Source organism: Salvelinus alpinus, chromosome 5, assembly GCF_045679555.1.
Source record: "Salvelinus alpinus chromosome 5, SLU_Salpinus.1, whole genome shotgun sequence".
Taxonomy (NCBI): Eukaryota; Metazoa; Chordata; class Actinopteri; order Salmoniformes; family Salmonidae; genus Salvelinus; species Salvelinus alpinus.
In genome coordinates, this window is record NC_092090.1 from 33,034,721 (window position 1) to 33,053,805 (window position 19,085).

The window sequence follows — 19,085 nt, forward strand, 5'->3', positions numbered from 1 at the left end:
ATTACATTAATCCTCAACTCCTAAAACAAAATCCACTTGTGAGGTCTATACACTTGTTTGATAATTTGTTAATTCTCCTGCCATTTCAGTTTGACACCTACAATTATAACATTTGAAGCCAATAACCAATGCCATTACATTTGAGGAGATATGGCTTGGTGGACAGTTTTCCTTCCAACATAATGCAATACTCAAACTCCTGTGAGAACCAATGGTTTGGATGTGACAGTTTTGTTTTCTTGATTGACATGTATAAATTATTTACTGACATCTTTACATAATACATAAAAATGTTTCAAAGCAGTTCTCATATTGCTATTCATTTATAAATACTCTAAATAGAGGACATTTTCTTGAAGTCATATTGAAGTTTGGAAAACAGAACACAAGATGGCGCTGGCAACTCCAAGGACAGTTGAAATAAAGCTTTATTTAAACACCCCTGAGCATCACAGGGATTTGAGCAAATCACCATTTTACAACTCAAGGTAGGGTTCTGCCCATAATACAATGAACTGCATATCCACTGCAGCAATGAGCAACCTTTATTGGTACACCATTTATGCCATGCTAAGGCTGACCCAGACCATGCTTCAAACAGAAGCATCCTTTTCAGTGCCACTTACCCAGAGTATTGTTGAAATACTCTGAAAATATAAAAAAGGCCCACCAAATGTTCCCTCTAAGTGAAAGAGGAACCTTGGTCCTAAAAGGTCTATGACTTCACTGTTCCTCACCACTAACAGATACACCTCGTCTAGTTACACCTCACTGTAGTGAATGGACATTGATCAACAAACTGAACTGATATCCACCAGGAAAAGCAGGTGAGGTGGCACTTAACTGTTTATAGTGATTTGTGTACTGGAAACTCGCAACCCCACAGAGAGGTGCTCTCGTCCTCCTACATTATATTGCTGGAGGAGTGTGTGTACAGATTCCTGCGGAGGAGTGTTGAGACTGACCGGGTCATACAGGCCTCAGGTTCAGATGTTCATCATTATCGTCCTTCCTACGAGGAGGTGGGCGTGGCTCATCATCCTCCCCTGTGTCCTGCTTGTCCTTCTCCGCTTCGATCCAGCTTTGAGGGGCAATCATCTTCTTGGGCCCGTGGGGAGGGGGTCCCAGCAGAGCCTCGATGTCCTCATAGTTCATCACTTCCCGCTCCAGAAGAGCATTGGCCAACTGAAAATACACACAGAAAAAGCCGGTTAGCCAACTGTGAACGCAAAGTTATGCTTGACAATGGAATACAATGCATGATGGCGTGTTTAAAGATGGTAGCTATGTAGACACCACGTCACACAAAAATATGGCTAACAAATGTGGAATGAGGGTCTTACCATTATCAGCTTGTCTCGGTTATCCAGAAGCAGTTTCTCGGTCTGTCTGTAGGCACGTGCTATCAACAGTTTAGCTTCCTGCAAGAACCAAAATACAAGCCATCCTTCACAAGGTTATCTCCAATGAACAGAACTACAGGTAAAGTTACAACAGGGGAATCTTCTACTCGTACTGTTTCATGGGTGCAGACTTACGTGGTCCATCTGCTGCTGGAGGCCCTGGCTGAAGGGCCTGCGTCCGACAGCCCCCTGCTCCTCTGTCTCAGGGAAGGACACCTGACCCACACTGGAGGACATGCCATACTGCTTCACCATGGAGTAGGCCACACGAGTCACCTTCCGCAGGTCATCCTGGGCACCTAGCGCAGAGACAAACGTCTCAGACTGAATGCTATAGGTGTGTGTATGTTGTGATGAATGGTCAGACAGCCTACCTGTGGTGACCTTGTTGAAGGTGATGGCCTCCGAGGCTCTTCCTCCTAGAGCCATACACATCCTCTCAAACAGCTGTTCTTTGGAGAACAGGTACTGGTCTCTGGGCAGGATCTGGGCAAAGCCGAGGGCAGCGTTGGTCCTGGGGGCAATGGACACCTGGCAAACAAGACAACCAGCAAATATATCACTATTGTACAATATATGGTCATCTACTATGTTTTTGGTCCTGTTCATTTCTTCATAGTATTCAATAATATCGCATTGAGAAAAGACACTGACATTAGTGGATTGACAGCTATGGAGGTGGTGTCACCTTCATGAGTGCCTCTGTGTGCTCTAACAGCCATCCAACCAGGGCATGGCCAGACTCATGGAACGCTACAATCCTCTGCTCCTCTTTGGACAGGATCTTACTTTTCTTCACACTTCCTGTACACAACCGGAGAAAGTCAATAAGGGACCAGAAATCAATCTCTACCACAAGAAATTTGGCGAGTGAGTTCCACGATGGCAGACATTCATAGACATCGTAATGACCTCGTACCGGCTAGGACTCTCTCCACAGCGTACTCAAAGTTGAAGGTGTCGATGGACTTGTAGCCTTCCCTGGCAGCGTGCAGGGCTGCTTCGTTACAGATATTGGCAATGTCTGCCCCTGAGAGAGTAATACACAATCCCGTTAGTAAATCAGTGTATTCTGAAAACTGTGAGCCTATGTTCAGTGACAGCGTACAAGAAGGTGAATATAGTTGTTTTAGAGGGGTGCTATTTAAGCAATAAGGCCCGAGGAGGTGTGGTATATGGCCAATATACCACGGCTAAGGGCTAACACAGCCCTTAGCCGTGGAATATTGGCCATATATCACAAACCCCCAAGGTGCCTTATTGCTGTTACAAATTGGTTACCAACGTAAAGGTTTTGTCATACCTGTGGTATACAGTCTGATATACCATGGCTGTCAGCCAAATCAGCATTCAGGGCTCGAACCACCCAGATTATAATAGTCTGTATTTGTGAGTGTGGGAGAGACCCACTGAGTAACTTCAGCCATGTGTGTACATACCACTGAACCCTGGGGTGAGCTCTGCCAGACGCAGGGAATAGCTGCTGGCTGGGTGGGTGAGCTTGAGTATCTTCAGGTGCTGCTCGTAGATCTCCTTCCTCTCCTGAAATGCACAAGGAGAAGGAAACAGCTCATGCACACTTAATACGTTGGAGATCTTCTGCACATAGATACTGTCAGAGGACCGGGCACTGTACCTGCAGAGTGGGGAAGTCGATAAATATGTGCCTGTCCAGTCTCCCTGGTCTCATGAGCGCATTGTCCAAAATGTCCGCCCGGTTTGTGGAGGCCAGGACTATCACATGGTCAGTAGTGCCCATTCCTATTGGGAGAACGGTAATAAACAGTATATAAGTACAAACAATGGTTGTTGAATAGCCAAATTACACGAGATACGCATATTATGTTCCCCCAAAAATATACTTTTTGACGAAGAAACGGAAAACTATTATTTGTATAACCCTAATCTCGGTTAACTCAGAACAAACCCCCTCCTCACCATCCATCTCCACCAGCAGTTGATTGAGGGTCTGCTCTTCCTCTGTGTTCGAGAAGCCAGACATGTTATTGGAGCGCTTCTTTCCCACAGCATCAATCTCATCTATGTAGACGATGCAGGGGGCTCGGGCACGTGCCTCTTTGAACAGACTCCTCACCCTGGCAGCACCAAGACCTGCACTTACAGACAAAAGATACTTTATTATTGCTTTGACTTGCTGTCCACCTTGCAGTCTTCTTTGGACACTTAACTGATTACTGATATGACTTCTGATTGGAAAAAGTGCAAATCTTACCCCCAATGACTTCCACAAACTCAGAGCCTGCCATGGCCAGGAAGGGCACCTGTGCCTCTGTGGCCACAGCCTTGGCCAGCAGAGTCTTTCCACAGCCTGGGGGCCCCAGCAGCAGGGAGCCCTTAGGGACTTTGGCCCCCAGGTTGAGGTACCTGTCTGGGCACTGCCAAGAGAAATCATGGGTCAGCAAGACACTGATGTACTTGTTGACATGGCTAATAACCATCACACAAATCACCTCTTTACATTTGCCCTCTTACCTTCAAATAGTCAACAAACTCCTTCACCTCCATCTTTGCCTCGTGCATGCCCGCCACATCTTTGAAACTCACACCCTTCCCAGACTTGCCATTCACAATAGTGAACTTGGCCATTTTCAGCTGGTTCTGTTGAGCACATCACAGACGAGCATGTGAAACACAACAAAATGGCTAAGACCACTAGTAAAGGAAAAACAGTCCAACAGACCTACTTACAAATGCACTGAAGCCGCCCTCTTTTCCACCCATGCCAGCCAGTCGGAAAATATACCACAGGATTGCCACTCCAATGGCAGCCATTCCAAGGGCATAAAGTGCACTGTGACAGAAACAGAGACAAAAACAGTATTGTACCAATGCCATGGGAAAACATATTACATGTTGAGGTATAAACATATTACCTAACCATGGCACCCATGTGATATTCATTCTTGCATGAATGAGCTGCCACAGAGCTGCCACAGATACATATGTTGGTTGAGAGTCAGGTACTCACTTTCCAAAGAAGCCAGTGCGCTTGTAGGAGACTGGTATCCTGTCCTTGGCGTCAATGTTCAGCTCCTCTTCTGCAGCTCTGAGCTTCTCCTCAAATTTGTCAATGTTGGCCACCTGCATACGGTACATCAGAGCCAGCCTCTGCACACAGACGGACGGAGGAAGCGTGTGAAGGGGGGCATATTTCACTGAACATCATCTAAATTCCTGTGCTTATAAATAGATGACATGGCCATCACAACATTAAAGTGGGGATGGAATGTACTCAACATTCTAAAAGCTGAGGGGTATACTACAAAGTAGGATCAATGAGTCAGCCAGCCAACATTGATAAGCAACCAGAAATAACTATTGATTTTCTGGTTCATTAAAAAGATACATTTAGATATGCGTTGTCATTTGTTGAATCAATTAGACCAAGCTCACCTTTCTAAAAAAATATCTGAATATTTAGGCAAGTTAACTGCCTTGATTCTGCTTTGTAGTATACTGTACATCAGTGTCCAGATTCTAAAATGAGGAAAAGGAACGTACAGGCCTTCCGAAGATGACTGCTCCAGGGTGGAGGTAGATTTCCACAATGTCACTCTCCGGGACCACCTGCACACGAGATACCTCACCCTTGGCCAGCATCTCATTGACAAAGTCATTCCAGGAGATGTTTCCCCCGCTGGTATTGATGGAGTTGAGGAGGCTCATGACCAGGGCGATGATGAAGAGAGTGCGCAGACGTTCCCTGTACATCTGATCCTCTTGCTCCCGCCGCTTCTTCTCCTCTGAAAGACAATGGGGAATTAAGAGGGGCAGCTAACATCTCACCTGTGTCATCATGGCACAAGATAGCTAGTATAAAGGACTGTAGCCTGAATGCAATGCTGTGTTGAGGTTTCTTACTGACCTTCATCTTCCTCTGGAGTTTTTCCCTTGGGTCCATCACTGTTCTTTTGATCTTGTTGTTTAGACTGAGATGTGCTGAAATGATTTGTGGAACCTGCAATGATAGGTTACGAGTCAGTGTCAGACTGGGAGATATTAAATCATCTTCAAATTAGTGGGTGGGGTGGCTACTTACCTAAAATATTCCACAGGCCAACAGGGTTTTTGAACAAGCTGTTCTTGATCAGTAGCTTACTTATTGCAGTCAATCTGGGACTCATGGGTCTGTGTAGCAGTTGCTGGAGAAAGAAATGGTAACATAATATTAGGCAAGGACCTTTTCCTGTTGCTCACAGTTACAGTAGCTAAGTACATAACAGAGGAGTGGCATGACCATTGTGATATAAATGACAGTCAGCTATTGTCATGCTGGAAACAAAGACAGGCAACTAACCTGAATGAGCCCTGGGTTGAGGCCATTATGTGGTTGAGTCACAAATGGACGAAGTGAGCATGATAATATTTTACAGTTCATACATGTCCATTGCTGCAGTTTGGCGCCATCGTTGTTTGGACGCTTGTTGACAAATTGACAGTTGCTGCGTCCTGACACGGTCCATATTATGGTCTTGAAATTTCTACAAGAACTGGCACGTCGCAGAGCTGCCATTTCCCTGCCTGCAAGGCTACCGAAAATTCGCACAAGTTAGATACAACTACAGTACAGCTGGCTAACTAATAAAACTGACATGGTCACCATTAACAGTGCATTCACTACCTGGCTAGCAAACGTCAGTAATGACAATAGGCTTTCGACCTTGAGATTGCAGCAGTGGTCAGCGCGGTATTGTGTTATAAAAAAACGAACTACATAGTTAGCTAGCTGTTGTTATTCAACAGGACAAGTATAATAAAGATGGTTTGTTACATTAAAGACATATCACTCCTTACACTGATCCGTCCTCAGTACATGTACAACTGTCTATGTATCTTAAACGACAAGGTTTCGTTCACAAATCCTTTGATATGCTCTGAAATGTAGATGTACCCATCATTCTGTTTTGGTAACGAATTTGAAGCAAGGTCAGTGAATTAAATAGGTAAAATTCCTTGTTAAGCTGACCACGAGAGCAAATAAGCACATACATATCCTGACGCACTTAAAAAGTGTTTGCTGATGAACCCCGAACTTTAACCCCAAGAGGTACGTGTCCGTTGACCAAAGAGTATCTATATATCTGATTTGATTCTATGTTTACGCTGAGATAGACATAACTTTCAATTATAATTTATTGTCAATAAACTAATATTAGACTAGAACATTTTCCTGTTGCTCACAGTTACAATAGCTACAGTACATAAAAGAGAATATTCAGTACTGAACGGCCCTTTGACCCTTGTCGGGTTACGTCATGATGTTGCTTCATGAGCGTTCTACCTGCGCAGGATTTTCACATCCAGCAAACACGTTCCTTGAGATAAAAATGGCACATAGAATAGATGCTAACTGTAATAAAATACAAAAATACACTTATTATTGACAATGTGCTTGTGCGCTGATACATCATTGTATTTTACTGTATCTGCCTCTTGTGTATGCTAAATAATGTCTCTATGGACTTCTCTGCTGTAGTTACAAAAGTAGCCACCAGAGGTAGCTATGGCATCGAGCATTCATTGTGTTTATATTTAGAAAAAAATAACATTTCTAATACTTTTATCAGTAAAATCATGGTGAAACAGCTTGGAAAGTTTTGTTGTTATTTTCTTGTTCATAAAGGTTTGTGCATGACATTGTGATTGTAAAAGCTGCCCTGCCTAAGAAATACCAGAGAAAATCTGATTGTTTGGGAGCTCCTGAGTGGCGCAGCGGTCTAAGGCACTGCATCTCAGTGCTTGAGGCGTCACTACAGACAGTTTGAGTGCTTCCTTGGTGTCCACATCACTAAGGATCTATCATGGTCCAAACACATCAACACAATTGTGAAGAGGTCATGACAACACCTCTTCCCTCAGGAGGCTGAAAAGAATTTGCAATGGGCCTTTCAGATCCTCAAAAAGTTCCATAGCTGCACCTTGACTGGCTGCATCACTGCTTGGTATGGCAACTGCTTGGCATCTGACCACAAGGTGTTACAGAGGGTAGTGCGTGTGGCCCAGTACATCACTGGAGTCAAGCTCCCTACCATCCAGGACCTCTATACTAGGTGGTGTCAGAGGAAAGCCCTGAAAATTGTCAAAGACTGCAGCCACCCAAGTCATAGGCTGTTCTCTCCTGCTACCTCATGGCAAGCGATAACGATTAGTTAAATAGTTAACCATATAGAGGTACAGATTAGTTAAATAGTTAACCAAATATCTGCATTTACCTATTTTACACAAACTTTTTTGATCACATACACTGCTGCTATTGTTTATTATATGTCACTTTATTTCTAGTTATATGTACATATCTACCTCAATTACCTTGTACCCCTGCACATGGACTCGGTACTGGTACCTCTTCTATATAGCCAAGTTATTATTACTTATTGTGTATCTAATATTATTATGTGTTTTACTTTACTATTTACAAATAATTTTAAAAAAATTACTTTCTCTCTGCATTGTTGGGAAGGGCCCATAAGTAAGCATTTCACTGTTAGTCCACACCTGTTGTTTACGAAGCATGTCACATAAAAAAAAGTTTTCCTAAAAGCATGCAGTACAACGTGTATGTCCATTTAATATGGTAGAGGACCTAAAAACAATAATGTTTTGAAAGAGTCAAATTAAAGGCCCAGCCCATCACCGTGACGAACATTTAAATAAGCCAATGAGGAAATAGATTCAATAAAAAAAGATTATCTTAACCAATGGTAGCTCTTCTTACATCTCCGTGCATGTCATGTTGTCGCCCAGCAGAGGCCGCTCTTCAATGGGTGCAATCGATATGCATTACCAAACAACCCAAACCCGTCTCACTTTCAAAGTGTGCAGAGATCATCATCAACAACAACAACAATATTATGATATCGAGACTGTAGTTATCAACGGTAAGAAATCATGTATTGATGATAGCACTGAGAAAAAGTGTTTTGGAAGTGAAATAGGCTATTCAGACCTGTCCTACCTGTGATCTGGACATTTGGGTCAGACTAGGGTGCTAGTTACCTGTAAAGGTTAAAGTATGCAATAATATGTTTGTTCACGTGAATGATAATAATACGATATGAGGTGTCTCACTCGATCACGCTGGGCGAGGTAAGTCAAGTGCACCCAACCTTCGTACTCCATTTCCTTTGCTTGCTCTCCCAACTGTATAATGGAGATGGGTCCCCAACCATGGAAACTGAAGTACTCGGTCAACCATGTTCGCGCCTTCATATTATTGAACAATGTAGATTTAGTACTTTGATTTGATCCATAATGGCGCCAGTTTCATCGGTGCACAAATAGTACCCGCCCACATTCAAGAGCCAACCACAATCAGTGTTTCATTTGGCCTCTTTCTCTTTCCTTCAGACGCATATCGAAGCCCATCTGGAAACAGTTTGCAAGGGGTCGTTAAAGAAGATTAAGCCGGTAACAAAATATCGTTTTTTAGCTACTTTAAGTTTACCTTTCAATGCTCCAGTTTTGATTACTGAGCATACAAATCTTCAATTCAGACCATGGTGACAAAATAAAAAGTGTACAAGGACGTTTTCGAGGAGATTTTAAGCTTTCTCTGTCGGTTGTTGGTGTTCAGGAATTAGCAAGCTAGTTAGCGCTAGCCTAGAAATACTAGCTAGCCTAGCTTGCTAACGTTAGCTTCCAATAGTCTGATTATCAACTGAGATGTTTGCAGCATTTCTCGGATGTCTACGGACGGCAGATTGCTGAAACAGAGGGCCTCAAATGGGAAAAACAAGCATCGGACAGGAATATCGGGGATAAACTTGTCGACGTAACTCCGATTCTGTTGAAGGTAAGACGCAATAACATTAGTTGGCTAGCTAGCTGTGTTTGTTAGGCGAATAACGTTAACGAACTAGATATGCTTAGCTAGTTATACCGTTCGCCTTAGCTGATAAGCTAACTAGATAACATGGCTTCACGCTTTAGTCGAAGAAATGTGTTATGAAGCTTGATGACCCTCCCCCCGACCCAACATTCTAACTGCGTACGCGTTTAACTAGCAAGATGACAGGTAACGTTAAGGACTTAATTTAGGCGAAATGTGTGGCATACTAGCTAACTAGCCTGCGAGTCGTTTGTTGACCTACAGATCCTGTTAATGTTATAGGTAGATATTTAGTTGCATAGATAGTTGGGATATGCTCACAAATGTATTTGAAAGGCTTCAGTGCAATCCATGTAATAGCCTACACTTCTCTTCAGTCGAAGAGGCTGATGTATTTTGTAAAAAAAAAGAATAACACCATGTGTTCAAGGGGATATTGTATCACTGCCAGTGACGTTATTTCATACGACTCATCTGCTTATTTCTTCTTGGAAAAAGACACTGAGATGGGATGAAATAATTGGTTATGTTGATGTGTAATGCAGTGGTGAGATCAACTAAGACGTGCCTCATAATACATTTACGTTAGTGCCCCCCGAAGTTGCTTGACCTCTCCTCGATTTGGCATTGTGTTTTCCTGGTCGACTCATGGTCCACGGATCCAGGATTGGTACTTTGATTAGAATATGTTACTGTAATGTATTAACACAGTTACTGTGAAATATGTAATTTACTCTGTCCTAACAAGAACATCATTATGGTTGTCATGAAAGTAACACAGGTGTGCAGTGTTTTCAAATTAGTTCCTATATTAGTGCCAATTTGCTTGACAGGCTCTATCATTTGAGTGGCTGTGGAATGGTATGAATATTTCAAGTCAACAAGAAGTCACAACAGTAACAACAGTAAGGATTTGACTTCTGGTTGTGGGAGAGCATGAAAAGAAGGGCAAGGTTCCTAACAAACGACCACTCTACTTGGAGTAGACTGGTTGATAATGTTTTGGTGCAGTATCAGTTCTGTTGAAAACACTGCAGTGGAGCTGCTGGCTCTATTCTCTTACAGAGATACTCTGAGCTCTTCAGCTTGTTGGGCGTTCACATTGAAATTCATTGCAGACGCAGCAATGTATATAATCCCCCACCACCTTTGTCAAGATGTTGGAAGCGCCAATTTCTTTTCTCTTAGTTTCTGTAGTTATTTTGCAACTTCTTCCCCCTTCATTTTTGATGTAAATACACCTAGGCTCAGTGTTGGATGTATTAAATCAACTTTCTGCAATATGTAGCCCTAGTACCCTTGTACAACACACGTTACTTTATGTATACGCTTGGCACACTCCACATGTTAGTTTCAGCCTTAGGATGAGGTTTTGGAGAACTTTATAGCCTAGATTTTCACCAGAGGTTCCTGTTGTAGTGTGTAAGCCTGAGACAGGAAATTGTGTCCTGCCTGGGTCAGTAAGGTCAGGAGCTGTGTTGAGAGCTGGGATTTCTCAGAACTTTTTCCTGTTCAAGGCAGCCATTCTGTGCCGTCCTGTGTGCCCCGTCTTCAGCTGCCTCAGTGAACCTCTTTTATTCAGTTTCAGAGACCATGGTTCCTGTTGTGTCCTGGCACAAGTCGTCTGAGCTTTAGCCTGTTTGTGGTCATGGCAGTGCCACTATTTGACATGTTCCCACTGTGCCCTCTCCTGCCTACACAGTGTGTAACGTGACACCTTCAGCGCTGTCAGGCAGGCTAACAGGCACAAATATAAATCGCAGTGGGGAACAATGAGTGTCCCTCACAATGCCTCTCTGGCAGTCTGGATTGGACGGCATGTTATATCTTGTGTAGAGGAGAGTGGCGTGGCTTCCGCAAGTCTGTACTTCCTCCGTCTTGCAGCCCTCTACTGTGTTTACGTTGCTGCTCTGTGCGACTATCTAAACCTGCAGTGCAGGAAAGACACAGCAAAACATCAGAACTGCGACTGTCTGTGGTTCGTCCCACCACATCCTCTCTCTATGCTTTTGCCCTGAGGTCAGTGTGCAGTAGCTGCATTGCCCCCACACTTGTTGTGGCATGCAGGGCTGAGAAACTGCTCACCTAAAGATTAACAATGTTTATACACAGGCAACCTTTTCCTTTGACTTGAGTCATAGCTCTGACAAGGTTTTGGGTCTTGAATCACAATGTTTTTTTATATCTGTTTACTCTGGTTCCAGGCCACATGTTTGAATGTGGGAAGGAATGTTTTGTTATGATGAGAAACCCAGTCATTTAGCTGGCCCCACCAATACTGTGGACAGCATTTAGGTATAGCCAGTGTTCCACATTGGCCAGCAGTGTTTCAAAAGCTTCTGTGCCCACAGCATGGAGCTTTTACATTTTGTAGATCAAATCAAATTCTATTTGTCACGTGTGCCAAATACAACAGGTGTAGTAGACCATAAAGTGAAATGCTTATCATGCAACATTATGTGGGTCGACCGTAATGACAGTGCCTGACATAAGCAGCAATAGGGTGCGTGTTGTTGAGGTATCCTACTTATTCTAGTTGAAATGGGAAAGCAGAACCCATCGTGTGTAGGCACAGGGAGAATACAGCTCAAAGTCCTCACACGGTCTGGCTTCTTCCTACCAAACTCTCCCAGTGCTGAGTGTTGGTCTGTTGGCAAACAAGGATGTCTACTCCTGCTTCTCTTTTGTTCCCTTTTTTCTTGGCAGTATCAATCTTTTATAGCTTTCTCCCAGCTAGCGCAATCTCTCTGGACCGTCAAATGCCATTTAAACCTCTTTGAAATTGGTTCCCGTCCCTACACACACACACACACACACACACACACACAAATAACAACATGGCTGTGTCCCATTCTCCCTGCTCTGCCCCACGAATAGGGAAGCCTCATTTGGGGTTTGGGTAGTCCTGTGTCTGATGCCTCCTCTACTGGTCACCGGTTTTGCTCACGTCTTCCACTGCAACACTTTTGTTAATATTTCTTCCCTGACTCTTAGATTAAAGGGAACGGGTCTCCCATCCTCTGATTTGCTGCATTTTTTAAACATAACTTTTAACAGTTTTGTTTTTGATCTTCTGGTAAGGGCACACTTGAAGTAAAACATTTTGTTATTGCTTTAGGTAAGAGGTACTCAGTGTTATTTTTCAGAGACCAATACATTGTTTCCCAAACATTCTCATGACACAAAAGCTTTAATGATGGGCTTTTGCTTCCTTGTTAACAGATGGATACTGTTGTACTTTTGTGTATTTCCTCCCAAAAAGTCCAGCACTTTATGTTCAAGAAGTTGTTTGCGTATGAGAGAGCAGTTACTGTGTCGAGTGTGGGGGAGGCTACTGCGTTGCTAACGTGGGCAGATGTGAGCTGGGAAAGATCACGGGGGGAGGGTGGGGGGGGGTGGTCGTGTTAAGCTGAAGACAACAGTTGGTGTTTTGATTGGATGTGCTGAGCACTGCGTGATGTTTTATCCATACGTGGCACTGAGAATGTCCTTTTGTAGCGGGCCTGCCTGTGTAGAGTCACTGCCTGTGAGCCCCTGAAAGAGGAGAGCTCTGACGTGTTCTCTACTGCTGTCTGGGCGGAAAGAGGCCAAGCTCAGCTCACATGGACTTGCTTGCCTTGCTTCAATCACTCCTCACTCTTAAATGTTTTAGTCTTTTTTTCTCTCCTCTCCCTCTGTTGCTCAAGTTCTAAGTGTGCAGAGGTTTATTCATAGTTTTGAAATGCCTCTCGATCACATACAAAAAACATGCTTGGGAGGAGGTGGACTGCCTTTTTAGAAATGGGTTTAGGCTACTGGCTAGAGTTGTGCCAGAGAATTAGAGCAGTAGCCAGTTGAATTTCCTGTGGGTTGTTGTGGGCTCGTATGTCCCCTGTGATGGGGTGGGTGGGGGAGCTTGGCCTGGCTGAATCTCAATCACTGGGGCCTTCAGCTCTGCTGTCCTTTTGACGGGGCAGCTGCAGCCATTCAATCGGCCCATTTACATTGAAATGCAGCAACAGGAAGGGGGAGGGGAACGTGGGGCAGTGCGTGACAGAAAAGCAGACCTAACCAAAGAGGACATCCACCACGGGGCAATGACGCTTTGTTTTCACCAGCCGTGGTGCCATATACATCACACAAAGGCCCTAAGCACCCTCCTTTGACCACCAAAGACATTTTCACCACTCAGCTATTCTTTAATTAAAAAAATATATATATACAACCACGCTTTGATTTGTGGAGTTTGTTTGTTGGTCAATCTCTTTCCAACAATTAGCAACTGAAGTTTTTGTTTGCTTTTGTGCTTTGCACATTGCCAATGTATTTTAACCACATATTTGTTATGATTCTTTCATCACATTGTTTCCACCATATTCTCTGGCTTATTTCCACTAGCCTATACTCTGGTTGTTATTATGCATTGCATTCAGTCCTTCCCGTTGCCAGTTATAATGGGTGTCACACTGTGATCTTGGATGTTAAACTAAGCCTGCACACAGGAACTTTCTGTTACTCATTAGGGTTTGATAGACAACTGTGTTTCAGACAAATGAGGCCACTGTGTCATGACTAGGTTCGTATAGCTAGCTTTCCAGGATTGCTTGAAGCTCCTTTGTGAATTGTGACACTGATTTAGAGGCTCTGTCTGGTGGGGTGGTGGGTTGTTTGTCTACATGCTGTTCATTTGGACAGGTTTATGTTTGTCGTACTTACCCTGTGGGCACCTTCACTTAACTGTTGAGATGGCCTTGCATAGTTCCTTCTAAGGTTAAAGCATGCTTCAGTTTGTTTTGCACCCAAATACTGTTTCCTCTTGCAGCCAAGCCAACTGCCCTTCAAACCAGTTTGTGGTGTTTGAGTCTATAGATAGTCAGCCCCTGCTGGCTGAGGTGCTGGTTGACACCTGCTTTTCCTAAAGTGTCTCATACTGTGCATTCGGAAAGTTTTCAGACCCCTTGATCTTTTCCACATTTGTTACGTTACAGCCTTATTCTAAAATTGTTTAAACTTTTCCTTGTCAATACCCCATAATGACAAAGAAAAAACAGGTTTGTAGACAATTTTGCACATATATTAAAAACAGATATCACACTTGCATAAGTATTCAGACCCGTTACTCAGTACTTTGTTGAAGCACCTTTTTTGGCAGCGATTACAGCCTGGAGTCTTCTTGAGTATGACGCTACAGGCTTGGCACAACTATTTGGGGAGTTTCTCACATTCTTCTCTGCAGACCCTCTCAAGCTCTGTTAGGTTGGATGGAGAGCGTTGCTACGCAGCTATTTTCAGGTCTCTCCAGAGATGTTTGATCAGGTCCAAGTCTTGGCCCCTCAAGGACATTCAGAGACTTGTCTCGAAGCCACTCCTGTGTTGTCTTGGCTGTATGCTTAGGGTCGTTGTCCTGTTGGAAGGGGAACCTTCGCTTCAGTCTGAGGTTCTGAGCGCTCTGGAGCAGGTTTTCATCAAGGATCTCTATGTACTTTGCTCCGTTCACCATTGTCTCAGTCATGACTAGTCTCCTAGTTCCCTGCAGCTGAAAAAGTTCCCAACAGCATGATGCTGCCACCATAATGCTTCACCTTAAGGATGGTGTTGGCCAGGTGATGGGCTGTGCCTGGTTTCCTCCAGATGTGACACTTGGCATTTAGGCCAAGGAGTTCAGTCTTGGTTTCATCAGACCAAATTATCTTGTTTCTCATGGTCTGAGTCCTTTAGGTAACTTGGCAAACTCCCAGAGGGCTGTTGTACCTTTTACTGAGGAGTGGCTTCCATTTGGCCACTCCACCATAAAGGCCTGATTGGTGGAGTGCTGCAGAGATGGTTGTCCTTTTGGATGGTTCTCCCATCTCCACAGAGTGACCATTGGGTTCTTGGTCACCTCCCTGACAAAGGCCCTTCTCCCCGATTGCTCAGTTTGGCTGGGAGGCCTGCTCTAGGAAGAGTCTTGATGGTTCCAAACTTCTTCCATTTAAGAATGATGGAGGCCACTGTGTCCTTGGGGACCTTCAATGCTGCAGAAATGTTTTGGTACCCTTCCCCAGATCTGTGTCTCGACACAATCCTGTCTCATAGCTCCACGGACAATTCCTTCAACCTCATGGCTTTGGTTTTTGCTCTGACATGCACTGTCAACTGTGGGACCTTATATAGTGTGTGCCTTTCCAATTGATGTCCAATCAATTGAATTTACCACAGGTGGACTCAATCCAGTTGTAGAAACATCTGAAGGATGATCAATGGAAACAGGATGCACCTGAGCTCAATTTTGAGTCTCATAGCAAAGGGTCTGAATACTTATGTTTTTTTCTATGTCATTATGTGGTATTGTGTGTGTGTGTGTGTGTGTAAATGAATGTGGAAAAACATGTATTTAATCAATTTTAAAATACGGCTGTAACGTAACAAAATGTGGGAAGGAGTCTGAATACTTTCCGAATGCAATGTACCCCCTGCAGTTAACTGGAATGGTCCGCTTGGGGAAAAACACCTTCAGCACGGAGGTTTCATACTCTCAGGCGCAACATTGACTCGAAAAACCAAATTGGTGTTTGGTAAGTCAATGGGAGAAGTAAAAATAAACGTGTCCTTACTTGTTAATTTTCTCATTCTAAAGGCAAAACCTAGAGTGGAGCTGATGCCTGTCACTACTACAGCCTTGTTAAACAGCTGACTAGCGCTAGCTAATGCTACCTAGCAAAATCGGTACTTCCAGTCAAAGTATGAATATAATATTCAGATAACCTGAACACTAGTTTAGTTACTTATCATGCTAGTCCTCATGCTCTTGTTTTGATGTTGATAATGTTAATCATCCTACTGCCAAATGTACGCCTACTTTCATAATTTGTCCTACGTGTGTCAAACTCCACTCGGTAGTGTTGCTTTTTATGGAAACACGCCAGCCTTATCTTGCTGGAGTGAGTATGTATGTAAGTAGAACAGAACAATTTATTACTTGCTAATTATGTATGCCTCCAACGCCATTTTTCACCTACAATTATGGCACATATGTTATTTTCCATGTAGAAAGCCTAACGTGCCTGTACTATGCCTTAGGTTTGAAATTCCATGCTAATTTCCCAGAATGATGTCTTGTTTTGAACATAACACAGGAGATTTTGAAAATTTTGGCTAATCCTATGGTCTGAAGGTGCCGGTTTTCAATTTCATTTGGAACTTGCGGTGCACTTTCAGAGAACCATTCCAGTTGCAGGGTCCACATTGAAATCTATTTAAGGCTATTGCTGTTCTATTATGAATGTTTTACATAATGAATTATTCAATTGTGCGTAACAGGGTTATTTTTGGAGCACTTGAAAGTGCAGTAAGAGCGCTGACCAGCCACCCGATGAGAAACTTCACAGGGTCGAGGCCTGCTGTGCCCCTTCTTGCTACTGTCAGTCAGTCATGCTTATCTGCATTCCTGGCTGGCCCCAGCACAGCCAGGTGTGGCCATGTCATGCACAGTCATGCTAGCTAAACAAACACCCTCCTGAACCACACATACACCCACACAAACAACTAGGGCTGGGAATTGCCAGGGACCTCACAATAAGATATTTCGATTCTGCGACGTTATATATATATATATATACTTTTGACTACTGGTCAAAAGTTTTAGAACACCTACTCATTCAAGGGTTTTGATTTTGACTGTTTTCTACATTGTAGACTAATAGTGAAGACATCAAAACTATGGAATCATGTAGTAACCCAAAAGGTGTTCAACAAATCAAAATATATTTTATATTAGAGATTCTTCATATAGCCTCTCTTTGCCTTGATGACAGCTTTCCACACTTGGCATTTTCTCAACCAGCTTTTCCAACTGTCATGAAGGAGTTTCCACATGCTGAGCACTTGTTGGCTGCTTTCCCTTAACTCTGCGGTCCGACTCATCCCAAATCATCTCAATTTGGTTGAGGTCGGGTGATTGTGGAGGCCAGGTCATCTGATGCAGCACTCATCACTCTCCTTCTTGGTCAAATAGCTCTTACATACCCTGGAGGTGTGTTTTGGGTCATTGTCCCGTTGAAAAACAAATGATAGTCACGCAAACCAGATGGGATGGCGTATCGCTGCAGAATGCTGTGGTAGCCATGCTGGTTAAGTGTGCCCTGAATTCTAAATAAATCTGACAGTGTCACCAGCAAAGCACCTCCACCTCCATACTTTACGGTGGGAAATACACATGCGGAGATCATCCGTTCACCTACTCTGTGTCTCACAAAGACACCGCGGTTAGAATCAAACATCTCAAATTTGGACTCACCAGACCAAAGGGCAGATTTTCACCGGTCTAATGTCAATTACTCGTGTTTCTTGGCCCAAGCAAGTCTCTTCTTCTTATTGGTGTCCTTTTAGTAGTGGTTTCTTGGCAGCAATTCGACCATGAAGGCCTGATTCACGCAGTCTCCTCTGAACAGTTGATGTTGAGATGTGTCTGTTACTTGAACTCTGAAGCATTTATTTGGGCTGCAATTTCTGAGGCTGGTAACTCTAATGAACTACCAAATAGGGCTATCCTCTATATACCCCTCTACCTTGTCACAACACTAACTTTTTATGAAGGCACACCTGTTAATTGAAATGCGTTCCAGGTGACTACCTCATGAAGCTGGTTGAGAGAATGGCAAGAGTTGTCGTCAAGGCAAATGGTGGCTATTTGTTCAACACTTTTTGTTGTTGTTGTTAGTACGTCATTCCATATGTGTTATTTCATAGTTTTGAAGTCTTCTAGTATTCTACAATGTAGAAAATAGTAAAAAATAAAGAGACTCTCTCATGAATGAGTAGGTGACCAGTAGTCTGCTATATAGACACGAGAGAGCATGAGAGAATTAGTTTTGAACAGTCATGGAAATATGTTCTGGAAACATGTTGGCTTACTATTTAAAAAAAGTTGGAGAACAAGTTATAGGGTGAAAGTTTCTGCACTTTTGGCGCAGGTACAGCTGACTAAAGCTACCTAGTGCTTTTTTAAATGTAATTTCACAAATCGATACTTGGGAGTCACATCACTACAAACAACTTTTCTGCTCAGGGTGGTCCAGCTAGAACGTGTCTGCTTAAGGTGCTGCTATACTTCCTCACACAGTTGGCAAGGCACTCTACCTATGCATAGCTCGAGTTCTTCAGGAAGCGCTGTTCACCGGAAGTGAAGGGCGTTGGAGCTAACTGTTTGCCTCGTTGCCTTCATTGAGTAAATCACTGACACACTTTAGCGTGTCTGTGTTTGGGAGAGGGGCAATGCGGTACCAGCGTTTTTTCCATCCCCACTGTTTCTGCAAAGTTTGTTTGCCAAGTCATAGGTTCCTACAGTGTTTCTGCAACATGTAAATTCTGAGTGAAAGAAGACTGTTGTGAAAGTTCACTTCTCCTTCAGTGAGAGAATGCCAGGTATGCAGCACCTCGAATTAAGGCAGGAGGTGGAGAGACATCTCTCTTTTAATCTGTGTGATCAAAGCCTCTGCAGCATGTACTTTAAGCACTTCTTTAACCTCTCTGGTACAAGTCCCACCTCGACAACAGCCAGTGAAATTGCAGGGCGCCAAATTCAAAACAGAAATCCCATAATTAAAATTCCTCAAACATACAAGTATTATACACCATTTTAAAGATAAACTTCTTGTAAATCCAACCACAGTGTCCAATTTCAAAAAGACTTTACTGCGAAAGCACACCATGCGATTATGTTAGGTCAGCACCTAGTCACAGAAAACCATAGTCGTTTTCCAGCCAAGGAGAGGGCTCACAAGTCAGAAATAGCGATTAAATTAATCACTAACCTTTGATCTTCATCAGATGGCACTCATAGGACTTCATGTTACACAACACATGTATGTTTTGTT

The 19,085-nt window shown here is 43.4% G+C and overlaps 2 protein-coding genes across 8 annotated transcripts in view; one reads left to right on the forward strand and one right to left on the reverse strand.

Annotated features, from left to right (window-relative positions):
* Positions 1–410: 410 nt before the first annotated feature.
* Positions 411–6,613, reverse strand: spg7 (SPG7 matrix AAA peptidase subunit, paraplegin). Of its 4 annotated transcripts, none has more exons than XM_071401413.1 (18): positions 6,428–6,613; positions 5,722–5,953; positions 5,464–5,566; positions 5,290–5,382; positions 4,926–5,167; positions 4,393–4,532; positions 4,113–4,215; positions 3,897–4,022; positions 3,637–3,799; positions 3,342–3,515; positions 3,040–3,164; positions 2,843–2,945; positions 2,323–2,433; positions 2,092–2,207; positions 1,778–1,934; positions 1,539–1,702; positions 1,344–1,421; positions 411–1,185 (listed from the first exon to the last, which is right to left on the reverse strand). In XM_071401413.1, the coding sequence occupies exons 2-18, from the start codon at positions 5,935–5,937 to the stop codon at positions 970–972; spliced, it is 2,430 nt and encodes an 809-aa protein (XP_071257514.1). In that variant the 5' UTR covers positions 5,938–5,953; positions 6,428–6,613; the 3' UTR covers positions 411–969. The 4 variants fall into 4 exon arrangements, with proteins under 4 accessions (XP_071257514.1, XP_071257513.1, XP_071257512.1 ...); XM_071401412.1 differs by having other exon boundaries at positions 6,414–6,613; XM_071401411.1 differs by lacking the exon at positions 6,428–6,613 and adding an exon at positions 6,219–6,421.
* Positions 6,614–8,746: 2,133 nt separating this feature from the next.
* Positions 8,747–19,085, forward strand: part of LOC139575954 (ankyrin repeat domain-containing protein 11-like) — a 171,342-nt gene continuing 161,003 nt past the window's right edge. For 2 of the 4 annotated variants that reach the window (XM_071401442.1, XM_071401437.1), the window contains exon 1: positions 8,770–9,216. The gene's annotated coding sequence lies outside the window, so the exon portion shown is untranslated. Of the gene's footprint in view, positions 9,217–19,085 lie in introns of all 4 variants that reach the window. The other 2 variants (XM_071401440.1, XM_071401439.1) reach the window with 2 other exon arrangements.